General features: G+C 41.3%; 2 protein-coding genes across 3 annotated transcripts; both read left to right on the plus strand.

Annotated features, from left to right (window-relative positions):
• Positions 1 to 927: 927 nt before the first annotated feature.
• On the plus strand, positions 928 to 3,172 carry LOC115687803 (IRK-interacting protein). The gene is made up of 3 exons (XM_056318509.1): positions 928 to 1,445; positions 1,529 to 2,553; positions 2,667 to 3,172. Exons 1-3 carry the CDS (start codon positions 1,320 to 1,322, stop codon positions 3,052 to 3,054), a joined length of 1,539 nt encoding a protein of 512 aa, XP_056174484.1. The 5' UTR covers positions 928 to 1,319; the 3' UTR covers positions 3,055 to 3,172.
• Positions 3,173 to 8,526: 5,354 nt separating this feature from the next.
• Positions 8,527 to 20,160, plus strand: LOC115687807 (SNARE-interacting protein KEULE). 2 transcript variants are annotated; one of them, XM_030613477.2, is made up of 20 exons: positions 8,527 to 8,822; positions 10,366 to 10,424; positions 11,172 to 11,253; positions 12,780 to 12,858; positions 13,026 to 13,076; positions 13,180 to 13,276; positions 13,379 to 13,411; positions 13,884 to 14,009; positions 14,087 to 14,278; positions 14,383 to 14,565; positions 14,641 to 14,711; positions 15,943 to 16,039; positions 16,762 to 16,887; positions 16,972 to 17,067; positions 17,258 to 17,377; positions 17,464 to 17,541; positions 18,826 to 19,016; positions 19,342 to 19,432; positions 19,512 to 19,601; positions 19,708 to 20,160. In XM_030613477.2, exons 1-20 carry the CDS (start codon positions 8,750 to 8,752, stop codon positions 19,759 to 19,761), a joined length of 1,989 nt encoding a protein of 662 aa, XP_030469337.1. In that variant the 5' UTR covers positions 8,527 to 8,749; the 3' UTR covers positions 19,762 to 20,160. The 2 variants fall into 2 exon arrangements, with proteins under 2 accessions (XP_030469337.1, XP_056174343.1); XM_056318368.1 differs by lacking the exon at positions 10,366 to 10,424.
• Positions 20,161 to 21,032: the final 872 nt, after the last annotated feature.

The following is a 21,032-nucleotide window of genomic DNA, read 5'->3' on the forward strand; positions in this document are numbered from 1 at the left end:
GGGGATCACGATCCCATCCCATCCTCGCGAAAGACGACGACACTGCCTCTGCCTCTGCCTCTGCCTCTTCTTTTTGTAAGCTTTTGCTGCCAACAGCGATCGCGGGGGACCACGTTAGCCAAGCAAGCTATCCTCATTTACTCTTCTCACATGCCCTCTCTCTCTCTCTCTCGTTCGCTATATAAATGAGGGTGAACGCGGGTGGTTGTGGGAGTTGACATGGGGCTTTAAATGCGACAACTCCTCCTTCCAGCATCCCTCATAAATGTACGACAACTACTGACCGGGTCTCTCGCACTCGTCCTAGCCAGCCCCCCTTCCCTTTAACTCTCTCGACAAACGTTGCTTTCCCACTTCACCCACCCCTGAGGCAATCATCGATTAAGCAGAAAGAGGTCGCCCCCCACTTATTATTAACCCAAAACCCACGACTCTCTTGATGAAACAAACCCGATGGGAGCAAGCTTTCCCTTCGCTTCGATTGCCAATGTAGAAATTCGATGCTGACTCCATTTATAGTGGAATGAACCCTCCCCCCTCCCCCCCAAATAGGAGCTAGTCCTCCTAGCCCTAGCAAAGCTAAGCACTCGGGGGGCATTTATTTTTTGCTGGAATTCGAAGTAAGCATGCGAATGGCTCCCTCCTTCAAGGTCCTTTTCCTCCTATCTTTTCGCACTAGTAGAAAACTCCATTTTATGGTCATTTTACAGCGTTAGATGGTCTTTTTACCTGCCATAAATACACAAGCATTTACAGCCATGTCGTCGTGCGTGATACATGAGCACGAGAGAAAGCACTGCATTGGAGCAAAAACCATGATCCTGACGAATCCGATGATGATGAATGAACTTAGATCCCCATAAATCGCGCAGAGTTCACATTCTCTCGTCAAAATTGGACCAGGCGGATGGCCATAAATGTATCGTTTGGATTACGACGGCCTTAAATTCTTCAAACCATTATGATGGCCATTATGGTGGAGTCATTGCTTCTTACCAATGACTCCACCAAACTCAAAATTGCACACATTCGTAACCAAAGCCCGCGATCTTGTTCACGATGATCATATAATATGCTCAACATCATCGTAAGGTTTTCATCTCACCGAGAGGTATCCAGCCCTGTGGACTGTAGAGAGAGAGAGAGAGAGAGACTCACATCTCTCCTGCGACTCCTGTCGTTTAAAGAGCAGGATTACAAGACGGACAAAGGCAACCTAGACACACTCGCTCTCTCCTTCCTCGGGATAAAACTCACCCCACGTACAGAATGACAACAATATATTGGAGTGTGTCCCCAACAGAGAAAGAACGCAGAGCATGATCGTCAATCCTCAGACAACAAGAATGCCTCGTTCCAAACCATCCTCTTCTCCTTCTTCCTCCTCCAAATCCCCACCTTCCCCTCCTCTCTGTTTCCCTCTCCAATCCCCCCACTTCACTCCCGTAAGCGCGGAACTGGACACCCTTGTTCTTGTTGCTTCGTTTTTCGAAAGGGAACAGCTGGTTTGATCTCTTGATTTTTGCAGATCCAAGAATGCCAAAGAGAAGAAGAAGAAGAGGAAGATGCTAACAGTATCGAGGGACCGACCTCTCATGCGCGGCCGACGCCGACCACTCCGAGGCACCACCACCAACCGACGCCGCTGCACCATGACCACAGAAGCGGCAAGCCGGGGAGCAAGAAGCGACAGGAATCGTCCGGCGGCGATGACGTCTCGGTGTCGTGCAACAACTGCCGCCCGCACGCGCGCGAGAAGATCTCCGTGGTCCCCCTCGACAACGGCGGCCACCACCACGGCCTGGGGCGGCACTCGATCCCGAGTCCGAACGGCATCTTCAGGTCCATCTTGTCCACGCTGACCAAGAGGAGCCCGCGGTCCATCGACGCCCCGTCGTCGGCTTCCTCCTCGGTGATGGAGGAGCAGTGGAAGATCGCCCTCGCCGAGCTGTCTCACAAGCTGATACAAACCACGAGGAAGCGGGATGAGGCGATCCTGGAGGCCTCCAGGCTCAAGTACTCCATGGCCGAGCTCGAGAAGAAGCTCAACAAGCTCGAGCTCTATTGCCACAGCCTGAAGACCGGCCTGGACGAATGCAATAACTCTCCTTATCGGACCCTCCGAAACACCCACCACGTCAATCCGATCCCCACTTCTAACGACAAAGTCATCGAGCCCTTCCTCGTCGCGGTGTCGGGGGCTCGGTCTTCCGTCCGGTCCCTGAGCCGGTCGCTCGCCATGCAGCTCCGCGACATGGGGGGCAAGCTGCACGAGCGGGTGTCTCTCCTCCTCCTCCAGCCTCACGACGTCAAGGCCGCCTCGCCGCCGTCGAGGAGCCCCCGGAGCCTGCTGCTCCAGCTCGAGGCGCTCCTGAACAGGGCCTTCTTCGAGGACTTCGAGTCGGTCGGGTTCCAGAAGAGCGCGGCGAACGCGATACTGAACCCGGTGGACCGGTGCGAGGCCAACCTCACGTCGTTCAACGTGCTGTGCAAGTTGACGTGGGACGAGGTGTTGAATAAAGGCACGAGGCATTTCAGCGAAGACTTCAGCAGGTCTGAATAAATTAGAATTTCACTAACATGTCATCTGACAAGCAATGTGTACGTTTTTTCTAAGTGTAGGAAGGGAGTTAATGTTCGTTTTTTCTCATCTTTTTCGGGGGCAGATTTTGCGATAGGAAGATGAGTGAGATCGTGTTGATGTTGGGGTGGACGAGGGCGTGGCCGGAACCGCTGCTGCAGGCATTCTTCGGGGCGTCCAAGGGGGTGTGGCTGGTCCACCTGCTGGCAAACTCGGTCCACCCGGGCCTGCCGATCTGCCGGGTTGACAAGGGTACCCGGTTTGACCCGGTCTACATGGAAGACATGGGCGCGGACAAGGCCCGGGACAGGCTCGTCCCGACCGCGGTCCGGATCATGGTCGCACCCGGGTTCTACGTCTACGGCCACGTGATCAAGTGCAAGGTACTGTGCCGGTACTGCACTAGCAGCAGCAGTAGCGCAAATGGTATGCTCATTGATGACGGGGACTCTGTGTCAGCAACCTCACCTTAGATAGATCATGTTTGAATTTTCGAATTCGAGACAAATCCTCTCTTTCTTACCCATCAATATTTTTTGTGGTTTTCTCTCTCTTCGTAATATGATAATAGCAGGGGACATTTTCGTGGAAGTTATTTAATCTTTAAATATGTCTGATTTTTTTTCTTTTTGGAGGTGAAGGGTGCAAATGTTTTGGCCGTTGGACTTTGGGGCCGGGGGTGTATAGAGGGGGAATGGAAACGATGTGTCATTTGGGTCAAAGTAAGATTTTGGCATTTTGTTTCTAGGCTCTGTTCTCGATCCTCGTCTGGTCTATTCGTCATCATTTCCCTCCTATCTTTATTTTGTTTTTTTACCTCGCTGTTTGTATGTTTCTTGGGGGATTTTGGTATCTGGGTTTTGTTCAGAAAAGGAGATAACACATGCCCAACACGAAAATGGGAAGGAATAATCAAGTGTTAGTATCGCCACCTCTGCCTGTGAGTTTACCTTGGATCTTCTTCTATACTGTAGCGATCTTAGTGTCAAATCCAGATTGTACCGATCACGCTATCTTTTGGATATGTGGGTGTGTGTGTGTGTTGGCTCAATTGACACTAGTGTTTTAAAAATGGACTTGGGTAGGTGTCGCTCGTGAAGCTCCCCCTCACGGGCTAGGTTAGGGTTCAGTTGATCCATTTGATATTGTTCTGTTAAAGATGAACGAGACTGGCTCGACTAATTATCTAGATCAGATGGGGGGAGGGGGGGGGGAGCTTCATTTTTTTTGCGAGCATCGTATCCTCTGGTGATTCTTGATAGTTAGAGAAGGTGGCATTGAAGAGAAGGCCAAACTAGGGGACAGTGGAGGTGTTGGTGGCGGCGGCGGGGCGGAGTTCGGAAGGTGAAGTGGATGGGCCGTTGGTGCGGGTAGAAGTGTTGGCAACAAAGGTCGTCAGGAGATGGAGGTAGTAGCATCGCGGTGGTGAAGGTATAGAGGTGACGGAGGAGGTGGATAGAGTGAGTTCATTGATTTGGGATGGACGACGAAGATAATTGTGATTTTCGCCAGAATGGATGATATACCTTTCAAATTAACAAACTAGTTGTATGGACAAAGGATTGAAGGGTCATTTGTTAATTCTTGGACAGTAAAGTAAATGGCAAGAAATTTAAAATACGGATATTAGGAACAATTGCAACCGGCATTGTAAAAAGTAAAAATACATTGAAAGTATAAATGAACATGAGTTATTTGATAGATTGATCAGTTCTTTACAAAGATTACAACTCGGGTATTTATACCCACAATTGACAAATACATAAATGGTTAATAAGAAATTAAACATGACCTATGTGGCTCCTTCTATTTAATAACACTTATCTACAAATGGTTACAATATCTGAGATTCTCGATTCTACTGCTTGACAATTACCTCCTGCACTCCTCCCCATCGGTTGAGTTGGTATACTTCATTTGTCGACTATTCGTTCCAGCACTTAGTCCTTTTTGGTTAACATCTCTGTCGATCGACCAATTTTACATCAGCTAATCGCTCCCAGCACTTGGTGATCCTTAAACACTTAGGCATTTTTTGGGTGTTAATGTATGACCCCTTTAAAAGATCGAATGGTTTATTCAACACTTTTAAATACCTATGCACAATCATTATCCTCAAGATAGAAAGAGACGTGCACATTTGATCTTTAATTTTTCATCTCACGTCTCCCTCGACGGTTAACCATAAGCACGCCATTACATCACATTATTGGAAGACCTATTTCTTCATACGATGCTACCGGACCAAAAGTCTCACCTTTTCATCTTCTTTCTTCGTGAACTACATAATCTTTAACCTTTTTCTCTCAAACTCTTCTTTTCATGACACCAATCACCACCAGGGCTTCTATCTTTACTATTAGCCGTCTTGAGATATAAATAGGTCGTTTTGATAACCTCAGGGATTCGAATGGAAGGATGAGCTTTCTCTTCAATTTATGGACGAATCCGATGATGACACAGGTTATTCTTGGCCCTTACTTTAAATGGCTTCCTTCCTCCATCTTTTGATCAATGTTATGGTAAATGTAACTAGCGATTGAAAGCAATTTCATCTCTCTACCAATTTGTTGAGAAAAAGGAAATTCCATTGAATGTATGGTTGGCATAGGGATTTCCTAAGCCAACCCAAACTGTCAAGCACATTGTGGATGGTAAATTACAAAACCAGGAAATAGTTTTTTTCGGTTTGGAAATTTAAGAGGAAGATCAACGGAGACCAAGACTACCTTCCAGAATTTCTCCACTGTGGCCTAGCTGTTAGAAGAGTAGATAGAGAGGCCAGGAATATCTGCAGGACAGAATTCGATATTAAAGGAGATGTTTGAACGTGGAAACGCCATTGATGATCGGCAAGAATGAATGGCTGAGTGTCGACCACCAAAACTGTCAAGGAAAGGAAGGCTGAGAATCCAAGTCATGATGCTATGGAAGGTCGATCGACACATTTGAGAAAACAAAGAGTCGAAACATACGGACAGATCCATACTTCAAAAAACTACGGAAAGGCCCAAAAAAGAGCTCAGAGCTTGTTCTATGCAATGATGACAATTGCGCATTTGAGATAGCTCTGAAAAGAGCAGCCAGAACAGCTCGACCAAAATAAGCAAGTCTCTTCCTTTTGACAAAAGATAAATCGAGACAGCCATTAAAGACGGAAAGCCATATGCTCCTCAGAAGAAATTTCGCCCTCGGTTAGAAAATATTCGTCGATAAAGGAGTCACGGGAGAGCTCGTGAGTAGACAAGCTAGAAAAATATGAACATGGGCTTGCCTCTATCACTTGAGCTTCGTTGCCATAAGAAGAGCGTCTAGGGATGGCAAAGATATCGAGGAGAGTAATAGATAGAGGCCGTAAAAGAAAGGAAAAAAGCAATTAGTGGAGGGAGGCAGGAAAGAACAAAGAGAAGAGAACCTATTAAACCAGGTTCTAAATTTAGGTCACAGCAGGAGAGCTCTGGAGTCGAGTCAATTCGGGCTTGTTTCCAAAGGGGTAACATGTGAGGTCTTATCCTTGAAAATCACTGGAAGAATTTCACATATAAAACTGGAAAAGCCATAAGTAGAGGATTCGTCTTTGGCCGGACTTGTTAGGAGAATACGAAAACATTGATCTAAAGATGGAGGAACAAGAAGTGATTTAAAGCGAGCGCCAAGAATAACCGGATTGATGTCATCTTCAGATTCGTCCACGCATCGAAGAGAAAGCTCGCCCTTCCATTCGAATCCCTTGAGATTATAAAAAGGAGCAATGTATATCTCGGGACGGCTAATAGTAAAGATTGAAGCGCTAGTGATTGGTGCCATGGGAGGAAGAGTTTGCAAGCAAAAGGTTGAACATAATTTAGTTCACCAAGAAAGTAGATGAAAAGGTGAGAGCTTTGGCTCACTACCACCGTATGAAGAAATAGGTTTTCCAATAATGTGACGCGATGGCTTTTGAAGAGGACGTGGGACTAAACATGCTAGATGAAAAGGTATGATTATTAACTGCATGTCTCTTCCTATCTTGAGGATATTGACAGTACATGGGTATTCAATTCTTTTAAAAGGGGTTATGTTAACACCCAAAAAAATGCCCCGAGTGTTTGGTTGACGGCTTGATGACAGAAGCCTGCTAAGATAGCAAGATCAAAGGATCACCAAGCGCTGGGCTTGATCGAGATTTTCTCCGGTTTCTTAAGCCTCCGGTCGTGTGCGTTCATTGGGCTGTCCGAGGGTGCCCGGTCCCATGCTTTCTGGACTTGGGGGCTGTAATCAGAACTCTGATCCAGGGCTACTCCAAATTTAAAAGGTCTCCGAGTTTTATCCTCTTAATTTCACGATAGAGTGCAACTGTGTATTAAGGTTGCATTCGGGAAAGCAAAGCACTTTAGGTTAAAAGAGGTTTTTCGAAATGAAAGTAGTATTTGGTAAAAATGCATTAGGAAACAACTTTTGTTTAAATGGTGTTTGGAAAAATTACACTTTTGCTATTTCTTTTTTTAAATAAAATAGCCTCAAAATTGGCAAAGGACTCAAAGGCCGGCGAGCCGGCTCTAGCTCAGTCGCTTGGGGTCACATGAACAACCAGATTTGGCCTCATCGGCCAAACTCGTGCAACTCAAGACGGAGCTATTTGCGTAGAGAAGATGAACAGTTCTTATGAGTGCAAAACCTAGAAAACGAAAATTTGGTAAAAGTAGTTTTGGAAGAAAAAAGAATTATTTAACCTTGGAAAATGACCTTCTGAAAATGCTAAAAGCCAAAAACAGATGAGGACTTGCCTTGAGCTTTTAGCTTTGCGAAGACCAGTATTTGGCCAAGAGGTTCCAAAAAAAATTTGCTAAACACTTTAAGTTTCCCCAAGGGGTTTAGAGGTTCAAAATCCCTTGGAAAAGCCGAACCTAACGCAATATATCCCTCCTAAGGTTGTTAATCCAATCATGGACCAAAGCTTACTCATTGCTTTCAACATTAAGTCGAGCCGAACTCAAGTATGGAACTATATCCGCTCATCTCCGAACCAAGCATTTTTTCAGCTTAAAGAAGCCATGAATCAACAAAATGGAAAAGCGAGCACTATGAACGGGGAATGTACACACGAATTCGTGTAATCGAGCGGCGCCGAAAATTTCTAGGAAAGGAGTGCCAATTTTTCTTGGAATGTCCCGAAATGCCTCCTAGAACGAGTCCCGCATTTTGTCCCAACAAAGGACTCGGTTGTACTTTGGCGTGGCTCTTTTTGCTTTGAAACTTCAAATGCGTGTGTATTCTACCATCGATTGTCGTCTCGTCTTCTAGTTATATATGGAACATCGAAGAGCGGTCCGTTCAACTGCGTTTCCCAACTTCCTTAGCTGTCGACCGTTATGCCTAACATCATCAAACCGTCGCCAATAAATAATTAATAAAAAAACACGCGTTATTTTCCTACGTCAAATTTCTGGAAAAAAAATAACAAAAAATAACGCGAGGGGTATAACTGTAAACGAGGCATGGCGCCCCAGGTCTTGCGCAGTCCCGTCAATTTCCTCGCCCCGGTCAATCGCCCGAGGGCAGCTCCGTGAAACGACGCTTTTGCCCTTGCTCGACGTTTGGGGCTCGGTCAACACGTCATCCCCGAATAATCACGTTGATATTTTTTGTTACGGATGCTTAATATTGTTAAATATTTGAACGGGTGTTGTCCCACGATCATTTCTTCTTTTTAAATTCCAATTGCCGGTTGCATTTATTTTTTGCGGAAATGAACTTTTGTTTTTCAAGAATAATTAATCGTTAGCTTCTTTATTTCCGAGATAATAACTTTTTTCTACAAGGTTATCGAAGTAATATTCCTCCTATCCTAAAGTCCATTTTTCATTCTTTCAAGACAAAAAAAACTCATTTTTATTGAAACGATGCCATTTCCAAATGGAATATCTTTTATTCAGAAAATTCCAATCCCCCCCCTTCCCCTTTCCTTCTCATAAAGGTAAACAGAAAATCAATCCTCTCTCTCTCTCTCTCTCTCTCTCAACCGTAGACGCACCTTCGTCGTCGACTTTGATCACTGCTCGCTTCACGATCTGCGCTCGATTCCGGGCTTCCTCCTGATCGATCGAATCGCGCGGCGGGCGTGCAGCTGCGGAGAGCGCCGGGAGGTTCTTCTTCTTCTCCTCCTCCGCTTCCTCGGCCGTGCCGGCGATGTCGTACTCCGATTCCGACTCGTCCTCCTACGGTGGCGATTACAAGAGTTTCAGGCAAATCACGCGCGATCGTGAGTTCCTCGAATCCTCTCCTCCTCTTCCTCCTCCTCCTTGTCGCCTTGCGCACGAGTCGTGGAGCTTATCGCTTCCTCCCGCGTGTTTTGTACTTTCGTCGCGACTGGGAGTTGTGTTACTGGGCAATGGACATTGGTTTGGGGGCCGGCGATTCGGCGGTCGGTGTCTTTGCTATTTTTGGTAGGATGTTGCTGTGTGATTGGGAGTGTAGTGAGCGGAGGAGGGCCTTGTCGAGCGTAATCGCAGCACTCCGTTTTCGCTAAGTCAAAATGCGGGCATTTTGTTGAACGGGACCTTTTGTTGTCAATCGTTGATCAGTCTGTGTTGAGTATCAAATAGTGCTTGAGTTGCTGCTTGCCCTTTTTGCACTGAAAGCGCGAGCATTTTGTCGAACCGGAATTTTCGTGGTCGATCGTTAATCAGTACGTGCAGTATCAGACAGTGCTTGAGTTGCTGCTTGCCTTTTAGAGCGTGATCTGTGCATCGTGTTTCTGCTCAACTTGGGCTTGTACGTGCAATTGTGTGGAACCAAAACAACACGCGAGTGGTGGCTTCTGTCGGTTGGTCATATTGATTTGTTATCTGTCATTTTCCAATGATGCGTGCGAACTGAACTTTTTTCGCTCGTCTGGGGACAAACAGGAACAGCATGTAAATGAGAGTTATCTAGACCAAGTTTAGATACAGGTCACGGTGTGGGAATCGGAACGTGGTACATGAATTGGTTAGAAAGCGTGCAAACGAGTTAGGCTTAGTCGATTCCCTAGTTTGGGTCTCAACTAGCTTGGAAGCATTATTTTGATGCCATTCACTATGTGATATGGGAATGTAGCAGCTCTTTATAGTACTCCTTTTTTTCTGAATAAGGATGTAATGTGGACTCTAGTTTTTCAAACAAACTAAACTCATTAGCAGCCAAGTTGTTTTCTATGTTTGGGAAGGCCTAGTTTAGGTATATAAATGTATACTAATTATGTTTTAGAATACGTTAGCACCATTAGGTTAATGATGATGTTATTAAATTGCATGAGTGCATGGTTGGTTGATCAGATTGCCTATTTTGGCAAACCAAGATGGAAGTTCAGATTTGTGGGTTCTGGAGGAGGTGTAGCAGTTTCTTAGACAGATATAAGCTGCAGTGTTCCTTGTAGTTGAAGATTTAATCACCATCATCAGTTTTTTTTTTTTTTTGACTTTTTGTTAGTGCGTGTCAGAAGGAACCTGCTTTGTGCAATGGACTACCTGCTATATCTGTTGCATTGAGTCCATAGATTAGAAATTGGCTGCTTTGATTTCATTGTGAAATTTCATTATATCTGATTCAGGTTAAGGGATTTTCACTTGAATTTATTTATTAATTTTTTATATTGCCTAGTTCTGTAACTTTTGTTTTTGACGGGTTTATGCTTCGTTTAGCCTTTCTTCTTTGCCACGGTTAATTTCATAAAAAAACTGAAGCTGGACATGTCGCGCTTTCATTTGCCGATGATTGACCTCTATTTTTTTTTCTTTTGTTATCTAAATTGGACATGTAATCAGGGTTGTTGTATGAAATGCTACGGTCAGCTAAAACTGGTGACTCTAAATCGACATGGAAGGTACATGCATTTTTTTGACCTCCTTTTATTTATCAAATGATGAATTCTTTTGGCAGTCAACATTTCCTGGACTTATGTTGCCTGTGTCACATGAAAGGGAAGAATTATCCATAGATTTTATCTATTCAAGTCCTCAATACATTCCATTTAGTTTGCTATCTGGTCATAGTCATTGAATATGTGTACTACGGCATACAATTTTTCAAGCAGCTCCAATACCAAACTGCCCCTCTCTCTTCAAGGGCTTTGCTACTTCCTTATTGTTGGTGGCAGTAATACCAGGATACCTCTGTTTATACCTTCCTACTCTCTCATTTTCACCCATCTCAACAAGAAGTTGTTGTACAAGCATTGATAATATATACTCGTATTATCGAGTTTTAGTTTACAATTGTCCTAGACAGTCATCTTCATGTGTTCTTGCCGAGTAATTTCACCGTATCCTTTTGTTTGCACTGTTGTTTTCTATACAGATTCTATCTTGACAAATACTTTTTCAAGCTGTTGTATAGTTTCTGATTTTTTGCGTCTGGAAAACAGTGAAGTAGTATGAAATACCGTTGAGGTATAAGCAAAGCTCGTTTTCGTTTATGTCTTGAACCTTGCTGAAATTAATTTGTGAGATATTGTATATCGATATTATGTTTAAGTGAATGTCATGTTACTTTTATGTGCCTTTTTGGGGTGAGTTTATTCATATAGTCTTGTTTCTAAGCTTTTAAAGTAGCACAAATTTTCTGCATGTAGGTACTCATCATGGACAAACTTACAGTTAAGATAATGTCTTGCTCTTGTAAGATGGCTGACATCACTGAGGAAGGAGTCTCATGTAAGAATTTATTGGATAATCTATTTGGTTTTGGAAGTCCAACTTAGCTTGATTTTTATTGTGGTTAACTTTATTTAATGCATGGCGTTAGCTTAATGCAAGAAATCCAATATGTTGTGTTTGATAATTCAGAGATCCTCCCTTATGCATGCTTTTTTCTTAATGCCTTATTTTATAGATTACCCGTACTTGCACTCCATCATCTCTTTTCAGCTTAATAATATAATTGTCCATAAAAATGTTTTTCCTGTTGTAGCACCATGAATTGCACGGCCATGGTGGAGAAATTTCGGTTACAAGACCTCGCATCATATCAGATGGGTTCCACTTCCATGTAATGTGATATATAGCTGCCCCATCAAAATTTGAAAAGTAACCCTACTGGCCTATTGGATGATTAGAAAAATTATGGTAAAATCCGTTGATTCATCTAGTGTCTAAATATATGATAGATTTACAAGTTTACTGGACAGGAGTGAAGAAATAAAAAAGAAATTGACACAGAGAGAGAGAGAGAGTCAATATAATCCCATGTGAATTACCCCCATAGCATGTCCTCACCTGAAACAGTCCCCTTGCATCTCTTCTAGAGCAATCATGAAGACATTCTTTAACTGAAATAGATGTCCTTTAACTTGAATTGATCACTTCAGCTATAAGATTTATTATTTCAGAATCCCGTATATTAAGTATTTTTCTTTTGTTATATATGATATGAACCGGCAAGTCTTGAGCTGAACTTAGAGAATCCGAAGGTGACGACAAATGAGAAATTATATCATGTGGATACATTATTTCATGTTAATGTGGTATCACCAAAGAAATTAAATGCTCGCGTTTTTCAAACATGTGCATTTGTTGTCAGTCATGTGCAATTAACGGAAATCCTTGAATGGTTTGCTGATTTTAAATAAGCATGCCATGTGTTGTAAGCTCGACACTTCTTTTTCTGCATGAATGGCTTTGTTATAGATCGTCCTTTCTAAAAGAGTATATTCTCCACTTTCTATTCCCTGGATGAAACCTCACATTTTCTATGACTGCTTACAGCTCCCAATCCTGGGTTATTTTGATTATGACTTACTTTTTATCTGTATTAAGGAACTCTTGAGGTGTCAGCTCTTCTGTATGTTGCAAAGCCAGGAAGTAGATGTTTTACATAGTCGGTTCGCTCCCCTATCTTTAGTAATTTTAAATTTGAAGACCATAACTTCCTTCTGTAGGATTTAACACCTGCATATAGTTGATATTCTTTCATTTCTCCCTCAGATATGATTACGAATTTATTTTCACCTTTGATGCACGGCGTCTTGACCAAATGCTTAATCTGCTGCTTGCTGTTAATGCTTGGTGCTACTGTTTGCTCGGCCACCTTTTGAGTTCAAGCAAATCAGATTAACTGACGATATAGCTGTCCAGAAGTATTTTCTAAAGCAATTATAGTTTTCACTATATTGTTGCATTGATGTGGGAAGTAGTTCTTTTTCTTTTTCTGGGAAATAATAACTTCCTTTTTCTGTGACCAGTGGTTGAAGACATATACAGGCGAAGGCAGCCATTACCTTCCATGGATGCTATATACTTCATCCAGCCATCTAAAGAAAAGTATTGCATTTCTCGTTTGATGGATGTTTCTTTATTCCTGGCATGCTTAACGTCTATTTAGATATCTCCTCATCATTACATTTCTCCAATCACTCTGTTTGATTCTTTTATGGATGTGGGGATGGGTTTTCCTTAATCTTTCTTACCCGCTGTCCCTTATTTTACAGTGTTACAATGTTTCTGTCCGATATGTCTGGACGATCACCTTTATACAAGAAGTATGTCGACATCTCTTTGTTTCTTTCTGTTTGCTGTTGTTCTTTGGAAGTGCTGCATTTTTTCTTCTTGTTACTGATTTTTTTATCCCCATTTTGTGTCAAGGGCGTTTGTTTTCTTCAGCTCTCCGATATCAAGAGAATTAGTCGCTCAAGTCAAGCGGGATTCAACTGTCCTACCACGCATAGGTGCACTGAGAGAGGTCATATTCTGTTGGTTAAAAGATTATCTGCTATGGAAACGTTAATTGTCTGGAAAATGAAAACCAGTTTCAATTGCTAATTCATTCTTATGGGATCTGCAGATGAATTTGGAGTACTTTGCAATAGACAGCCAGGTATCTGATCAATCTGACTAGCCTCTTCATTTGCACACGCACTGGGCTTAGCACAAAACAGCAATTAACTTTGCACTCAATGATCCTTTTTATTTGCACACACACTGGGTTTAGCACAAAACAGCAATTAACTTTCCACGCAATGATCATTTTTATTAATACTCCACAAATTGGTTTTGTAGTCGATACAATCCACGCTATCCATTTTATTGAGCTATAGCTGTATAATGTGTCAATGCAATTATAATCCAGATGAGTTGTCTCTTGTGGCTTTCAGCTATGGTGTAGAAGATTTGTTTCTTCCATGATGAGATTTCACAGTCGGTTTTACATGTCCTATCTGGGCAGTGTGTTGGACATTATGTACTGCAGAATTCACTTTGAACTACGTTTGACTTGCATGATGTGGCACATTGATAAAGGTGTTGTAGTTTTAAGGTCGGAGAAATCCTCAATACCATTTCCTTTACAGGGATTCATTACCGACAATGAACGGGCTCTGGAGGACCTTTTTGGGGATGATGAGAATACTCGCCGAGGTGATGCATGTTTGAATGTCATGGCTACTCGCATTGCTACAGTTTTTGCTTCATTGAGGGTATACACATTTACTTTTCCAATTCTTAGTTAGTGTTGTATTTCATATTTTACAAGTATGTGCCCTTAAGCTTTCAGGAATTTCCTTTTGTACGCTACCGTGCTGCCAAGTCACTTGATGCGAACACCATGACAACCTTCCGTGATCTCATTCCAACGAAACTTGCTGCTGGGATCTGGAATTGCCTAGCAAAATACAAGCAATCCAATCCAAATTTTCCTCAGACAGAAACATGCGAGTTGCTCATTCTTGACAGATCTGTAGACCAGGTCTTGCAATATGTTTTCAAATGTAGTTATACTTGTATTCTCGATTTTTTTTCCTCATTTGTACTAGTCATGATGAGGACATTTTTTCTCTTTTTGTGCTCCAGATTGCTCCTATTATACATGAATGGACGTACGATGCTATGTGCCATGATTTGTTGAATATGGAGGGAAATAAATACGTGCATGAGGTACCAAGCAAAACAAATGGTACACCTGAGAAAAAGGAAGTTATGTTGGAGGATCATGATCCTGTTTGGGTAGAGCTTCGCCATGCGCATATAGCAGATGTAAGTTCAACTATCCAATGTTTTGCTTCATTCAGAACTTTATCGATTCTCTTTGGTCATTGACTGTTTTGTCAGGCTAGTGAACGGTTGCATGAGAAGATGACCAGCTTTGTATCCAAAAACAAGGCTGCACAAATTCAACAAAGGTTGGTTGAAATTTTTTTTGGCTTTTATTGACATTACAGGAATAAAAATGTTTTATTAGAAAACCTTGTTCTATAAGATACTGAAGCTAAAGAGAAATTGTTGACCAACTGCCAAAAAATTTTGGTCAATGTGTTGGTTTATTATTCTTAGATCTGTTCGTATTTAGCCAGTGTCTCCCATGTCCTTAGTTAAACAGTCTGTTGAAAAACTTGGTGAAATAGTAAATTCTCCTTTTAATGGGTATTAGGTCATCTTTTTGTTGCATTAATCAAATTGCATCTAGATGTTCACTAGTCAAGTGTCAAGCAGTCATTGAGCACTTGATTGGAGCTTAGTTTGAGAGAGCAGAGTTTTCATGCTGTTTCACTATACATCTTTTCCATTTCAATCTTCTTGTTTTGTTTCTTTTTACCATTCTTTCTGGATAGAATGCATGAGGTCATCTTTTTACCATTCTTTTTACCATTGTTTCTTAGTTAAACAGTCTGTTGAAAAACTTGGTGAAATAGTAAATTCTCCTTTTAATGGGATATTAGGTCATCTTTTTGTTGCAGCAATCAAATTGCATCTAGATGTTCACTAGTCAAGTGTCAAGCAGTCATTGAGCACTTGATTGGAGCTTAGTTTGAGAGAGCAGAGTTTTCATGCTGTTTCACTATACATCTTTTCCATTTCAATCTTCTTGTTTTGTTTCTTTTTACCATTCTTTCTGGATAGAATGCATGAGGTGTTTGCCAAGAGCCTGGGACACGTTTGATGTAATTGTATGAAGCCTAGTCATTTCCTCTAATACACTGCACTTTGCTGAGAGGTTCAAAAGTTTGTTTAGGGTTCCGATATTCTCTCGAGTGTTGAAGCAACTTTAAGTGGGAAACTGTTCTCATGAAACATATTGGTCCTTTACAAGCTGAGATGTGGATGTTGCATTAAAACTCTGATCATCACGCTGGTTGTTGACCCACTTCTTGCGGTCTCATCCTTTTTGTTTACTTTTCTTGCTACTGTCTTTTTCCATCCACTCCTTAGAGGTTCCGTGGGTACTTATTTTTGAGATTTCTCCACTGGTCAAATTCAGTTTTTTGGCTTTGTCTCCCCTCCCTGTAGTGAGTAAATGATGATTTCTGCTTTTTTCTGGTGCTGTCTCTTGTTGTCAAAGTTAAAGCAGTGAGTTCTACTTAACTTGAGTTAAACTAATGCATCTCTTGACATGTTGACTCTTGGTTTTTATAGAGACGGCAGTGAACTATCCACTCGGGACTTGCAGAAAATGGTTCAAGCGCTGCCACAATATAGTGAGCAAATAGACAAACTCTCCCTCCATGTAGAGGTTAGTTTCCCTATGAGTAAAAACTTTCTTATACTAGAAAATTTTCTGCTTGTGAAGTATTGATGAACTAGGAATTCTTTTAGCTGCACAGCTTGGCGAAGAAGCCTGATATTCTCCTGTGTTTTTGGTATAGTGATTATCTTGAATAAGAGGAAAAGAAAAATTTGGTACTTAGGTATTGCTCGAGGGATGGCTTTAATTCGACCTGTATGGAGTTTGTTGATGTTGGTAATATCTGCAGTCCGGACCTTAGACTAAGATGTACAGCTGTTAGTTGCCACTTCTGATTTGAATTTGGAGCTTTGTTGGTAATGGGATCTGCACTTATCTCCTGTGTCTGCTTTGCCTCATTCTCAGGTCCTGGCACTTTTTTGTATCTCTTGCTTGTCTGCTTCTCATGGCTGATACAAATTGGTGATGATGTCTTAGTTTAATGTGTAGGCATTGCTAAAAGAATTCTCAATTCATGCTCTGCGTTCTTTAATTGCTCTGGAGGAAGAATATTGAACCGATTGCAACTTCCGTCTTATTCTTGTATTGTCTTGCAGATCACTAATGCAGATATTACAGTGGTTTTAGATACATACATTTAATTTTTCCTGAAAGATTCTCATCCCCCTTTGTTTGTAGGATGTGTGATTGATATAGTTTTATCATTTATATGAAAATTTTTAAATTGATGATCGTTTAACATACAATACAAGTAAATTATGCCTATACAGGTTGCAGGGAAAATCAATAGGATTATTAGAGAGATGGGACTTAGAGAACTGGGGCAGCTGGAGCAGGACCTTGTTTTTGGAGATGCTGGAATGAAAGAAGTAATTAAGTTTTTGACTGCGAAGGAGGTAATGCATATGTTGCATAATCTGCTTGATGCCCTCTTGAAGCATGATCAGGATAATATGTGACCAAAACATACTTTCCTGCAGGATGCAACTCGTGAAAATAAGTTACGGTTATTAATGATTCTTGCAGCTATCTATCCAGAGAAATTTGAGGGTGACAAGGGTCTCAATTTGATGAAGGTAGTTCTGATCCCAATTTCATGAACTCTTTTCGCAATTTCATCGTCTCTCTTTGGTGGTCCATCAACTGGTAGAAGATATAAGTGTTATATACCTATACACATACACATCCTTACTGTGCCAGTTGATTGGCCATCTTAATTCAGTTAATACAGAAATTATATAATTCATTTCTTCTTCCCTCCTTCAGCTTGCAAAATTACCCATGGATGATATGAATGCGGTGAATAACATGAGATTGCTGGGGGGAGCAACAGATACCAAGAAAAGCAATATGAGTTCCTTTACTATTAAGTTCGATATGCATAAGGTAGATGTATTGTATGATATGATCTCCTCATCAACAGCGAGTTTCTGTCTTCAAATGCCTCTTTCTGACTACCTCTATTTAAATAGAAAAAACGTGCAGCCAGAAAAGAACGCACCTGTGAAGAAGAAACATGGCAGTTGTCGCGCTTTTATCCCATGATAGAGGTAATAATTCTCTTTGACCATAAATGAAATACATTAGATGGAGTTTTTGGAAAAGGCATTAAGCACACTTGGTGGGTGAACTTTGGTTGAGTCTGAATGAGACAAATCCATTTCATGTCAGCTCTGGAATCTGAGTTAAAATTGTCATTCCCAAAAGGATGTGCTTACTCTATTTATTAGTGCAACACCAAAGGGATTAGGATAAGTCACAATACGATTTATCACCATTGATAGCACATGCAGGTGCTACCATCCTATCGAACAAAGATTAACACCAGAGATAAAGGAATAAGAAGCAAATCTTGCAGTTAAAGATTTTTTGTTGTCAGATTGGCCTCTTGTTTACTTTCCAGCAATTCGAAGGAAAGATGTTCCATGTATTCAGAAGGATGGTTGTATATCTCAGAATATAAAGAACAAAAGATTTAACTGAGTGTAATTGCTCGACATGCAAAAGACTTAGGGGAAATTGTTGCATGAAAGCCGTAAATTTAATCCACGGTTTTCTCCCACTTACTGTTTTCATTCAGTTGCATGAGGGGAGGAATCTCAAAAGACTTGATTTTAGTCTCCTAAACTGGAAGTGGGGGGATATTTTAATTGTTTTTCCAGGAAGAATAAGTACAGATTTCTTGACAAAATTTCCACTTTCTTGGTAGTCAAATGAATCATAATTTTTATATGGATCTTATATGTGTGGCAGCTATGCTCACGTGCAACACAACCTCCCTCACGGTCTTATATGTGGATACTCACACACATCTCTGGAGAGAGAGAGAGAGAGAGAGAGAGAGAGAGAGAGAGAGAGTAGAGAGGGAGGGAGGGAGGGAGGGAGGAGAGGGAAGGAGGGGTAGAGAGATGTGATCTATGAGAACTATCTCATTAACACAACACGAGGCTGATATGTCATTTGCTGTATGGTAAAAAGGAGAGGAGTATTGTTGCCTGGCGCTTAGGCCATGGAGCTTTGTTTACTGCTTTAATTGTGATGTGTGGGCCTACTAATGCGACATCTATGACTAAACTATCAGTTTACTAAGAAAAGTTAATTTGCAGAGATGGGAATTTCAGTATAAGACAAGATACTAGGGAGTGCTCATAAGCTTTCTAGATCGTCAACAGGATTTTGCTCTTGCTGGCAAGCTTATCTTTTGTTTTCTATTATTTTTCTGGGTGACAACTTGGGCGAGCTTGAAACTGACTCTACTGGTAGTTGTAGTCATGGTAATCAGGTGCGGTAGTTAATTACCTTGAAATGCTTGGTCTTTTCTCCCTTTCCTTCAGGAGCTTATTGAAAAGCTTTGCAAAGGGGAACTACCAAAGGAGGATTATCCATGTATGAATGATCCTAGTCCAAGCTTTCACGGGACATCACATGTAGTTTCATCTAATCCAACTCCAGCTGCTCATTCGATGAGATCAAAACGGACATCAACATGGGCCCGACCTCGCAATTCTGATGATGGGTATTCAAGGTGATTTTTAACTTTTGCTTCTCCTTAATTGACAGATAAAAGTCTCATGTCCTGTCTTTCGGTTTCTTTTCTCAGTTAGATATGCCTTTTTTGTCTAATTTTCTGACTCTGTCAGGTCACATAATTCATATTATGAGATTTTCCATGTCTCTTCACCTTGATCAGTGTAGTAGTTTGTTGGGGTTTTCTTATTGAAGCATATGCAATCATTGTCCTCCTCATTCCCTAAAGACCTGTGATTTCATGGGCTTATTGCTAGAGAGACTTACTTATGCGAGCAAACATCAATTTAATCGATTTGTGATGATTTTATCCCGTCCTGCAGTGATTCAGTTCTAAGACATGCATCTAGCGACTTAAAGAAACTAGGCAATCGTGTTTTTGTGTTCATTGTTGGTGGAGCTACCAGATCAGAGGTAAAAGAATTTACTAATTTCTCCGCTTGTGCTCTTCCCGGTGCTTTGTTTGCCGCTCTTGAAATGTTTCCTCTCTCAGCTTAGGGTTTGCCATAAGCTTACAACTAAGCTAAGGAGAGAAGTGGTCTTAGGCTCGTCCAGTCTTGATGATCCTCCGCAGTTTATCACGGTAACATATTTACTTGCACAATTTGGGATCAATTTCTTTTTTCAGTTACTGCCACTAGAGAGTTCTTAAAATGCTCATGCTCTTATATGTTTCATTTGATCTACAGAAGCTGAAGCTGTTGACAGCGCATGAGCTTTCATTGGATGATGTCCAGATATAATTGGGAAGGTCTACAAGCTGGATAAGCATCTGCTTACAAGTGCAGTTGACTCCCAAGCATATTTTTTAAACTTGTTTTGTTGCAAGAATGCCTCATGGTACAGTGGAGCGCCAGTACAAACTTAATATTCCTGATGAGGATCCAGCAACAATTATTCTTGATTCAGGGTTGTGTGTCGCATTCTCTCTCTTTTTTTTTGTCCTTCCCATACCTGGAGCCAACCAGCTGATTCATGTGTATAATATAGCAACCGAGAGGATGAGAACTCGACAGATGGTTCAATGCAGCTTGTAATTCGATTGCAAGATAGGATCTGTTCATGTTGGACATGTCGAGTGCATGTATGCAGAAATACCAGCACTCTTTTATAAATGTTTTTCACCTTTCTTGTGTGGACTATTACCCTGCATTAGGTGCCTTCCTGTCTCCTGAAATACTAGTGGATCAGATGCTGAAGGATGGTTAAGGAAGAAAAGAGAAATAACAAAGATTGTGGATGGACCACGAACATTTGTCTTGAGTAAGAATAAGCAGTTTCAGGTTCCTTACAGGTTTTACTTGGAACCTTATTTTTTGAAACATGAAACTTACTCATCAGAACCTGAAACCTAAAACCTACCCTATCACAAATTCTAGGGTCGGTTCAAGAGTCCAATAAGTGTTTTTTTGTTTGTTTCATTTTTAGTTAAACAAAACGAAAATGAACGTAACAATACCGAATAAGCTTATTATTCACCAAAGAAAATACAAAAGACTAGTTTTCCTTGCATTAGGATTCAAATAAATATAATTAAATGAGAAGTCATTCCGTGAATAAATACACAATAGAATTCACAAGCGATTAACATATTAATTAAGACAATATCCATATCCAAGATCACAAACAAAACGGGAAGCGGGAAAAAGGAAAGAAAGATGAGCTTTTGGTCCTCAAACATCCATGAAAAATTGTTTCAAATTCTAACCACCTAAAATCAAAAGAAACAACAATCATAATTGATAACTTAATAATAGTTTTAAATTTAAAATTGAAGTGTCACGTATCAACTATTTGTAACTGCAGCTACCACTTTTTCTTTTCATCCATTATCGCCATGGTTCTAACTATGCAACCATCTAACTTGAGATATTTCTTGAAAGATTGAATGACGAAAACAATTGACCTCACTAAAGAATATAAACTTGGCATAGATACATGACAATGAATAGCCAAACATAACAAGTTAAGCAAAGCAATGAGCATGCGAATGGTGGGCACTCCAAAACCACAA

Source organism: Syzygium oleosum, unplaced genomic scaffold (genome assembly GCF_021117445.2).
Source record: "Syzygium oleosum isolate NSW1041296 unplaced genomic scaffold, Sole_v2.1 Sole_v2.15, whole genome shotgun sequence".
Taxonomy (NCBI): Eukaryota; Viridiplantae; Streptophyta; class Magnoliopsida; order Myrtales; family Myrtaceae; genus Syzygium; species Syzygium oleosum.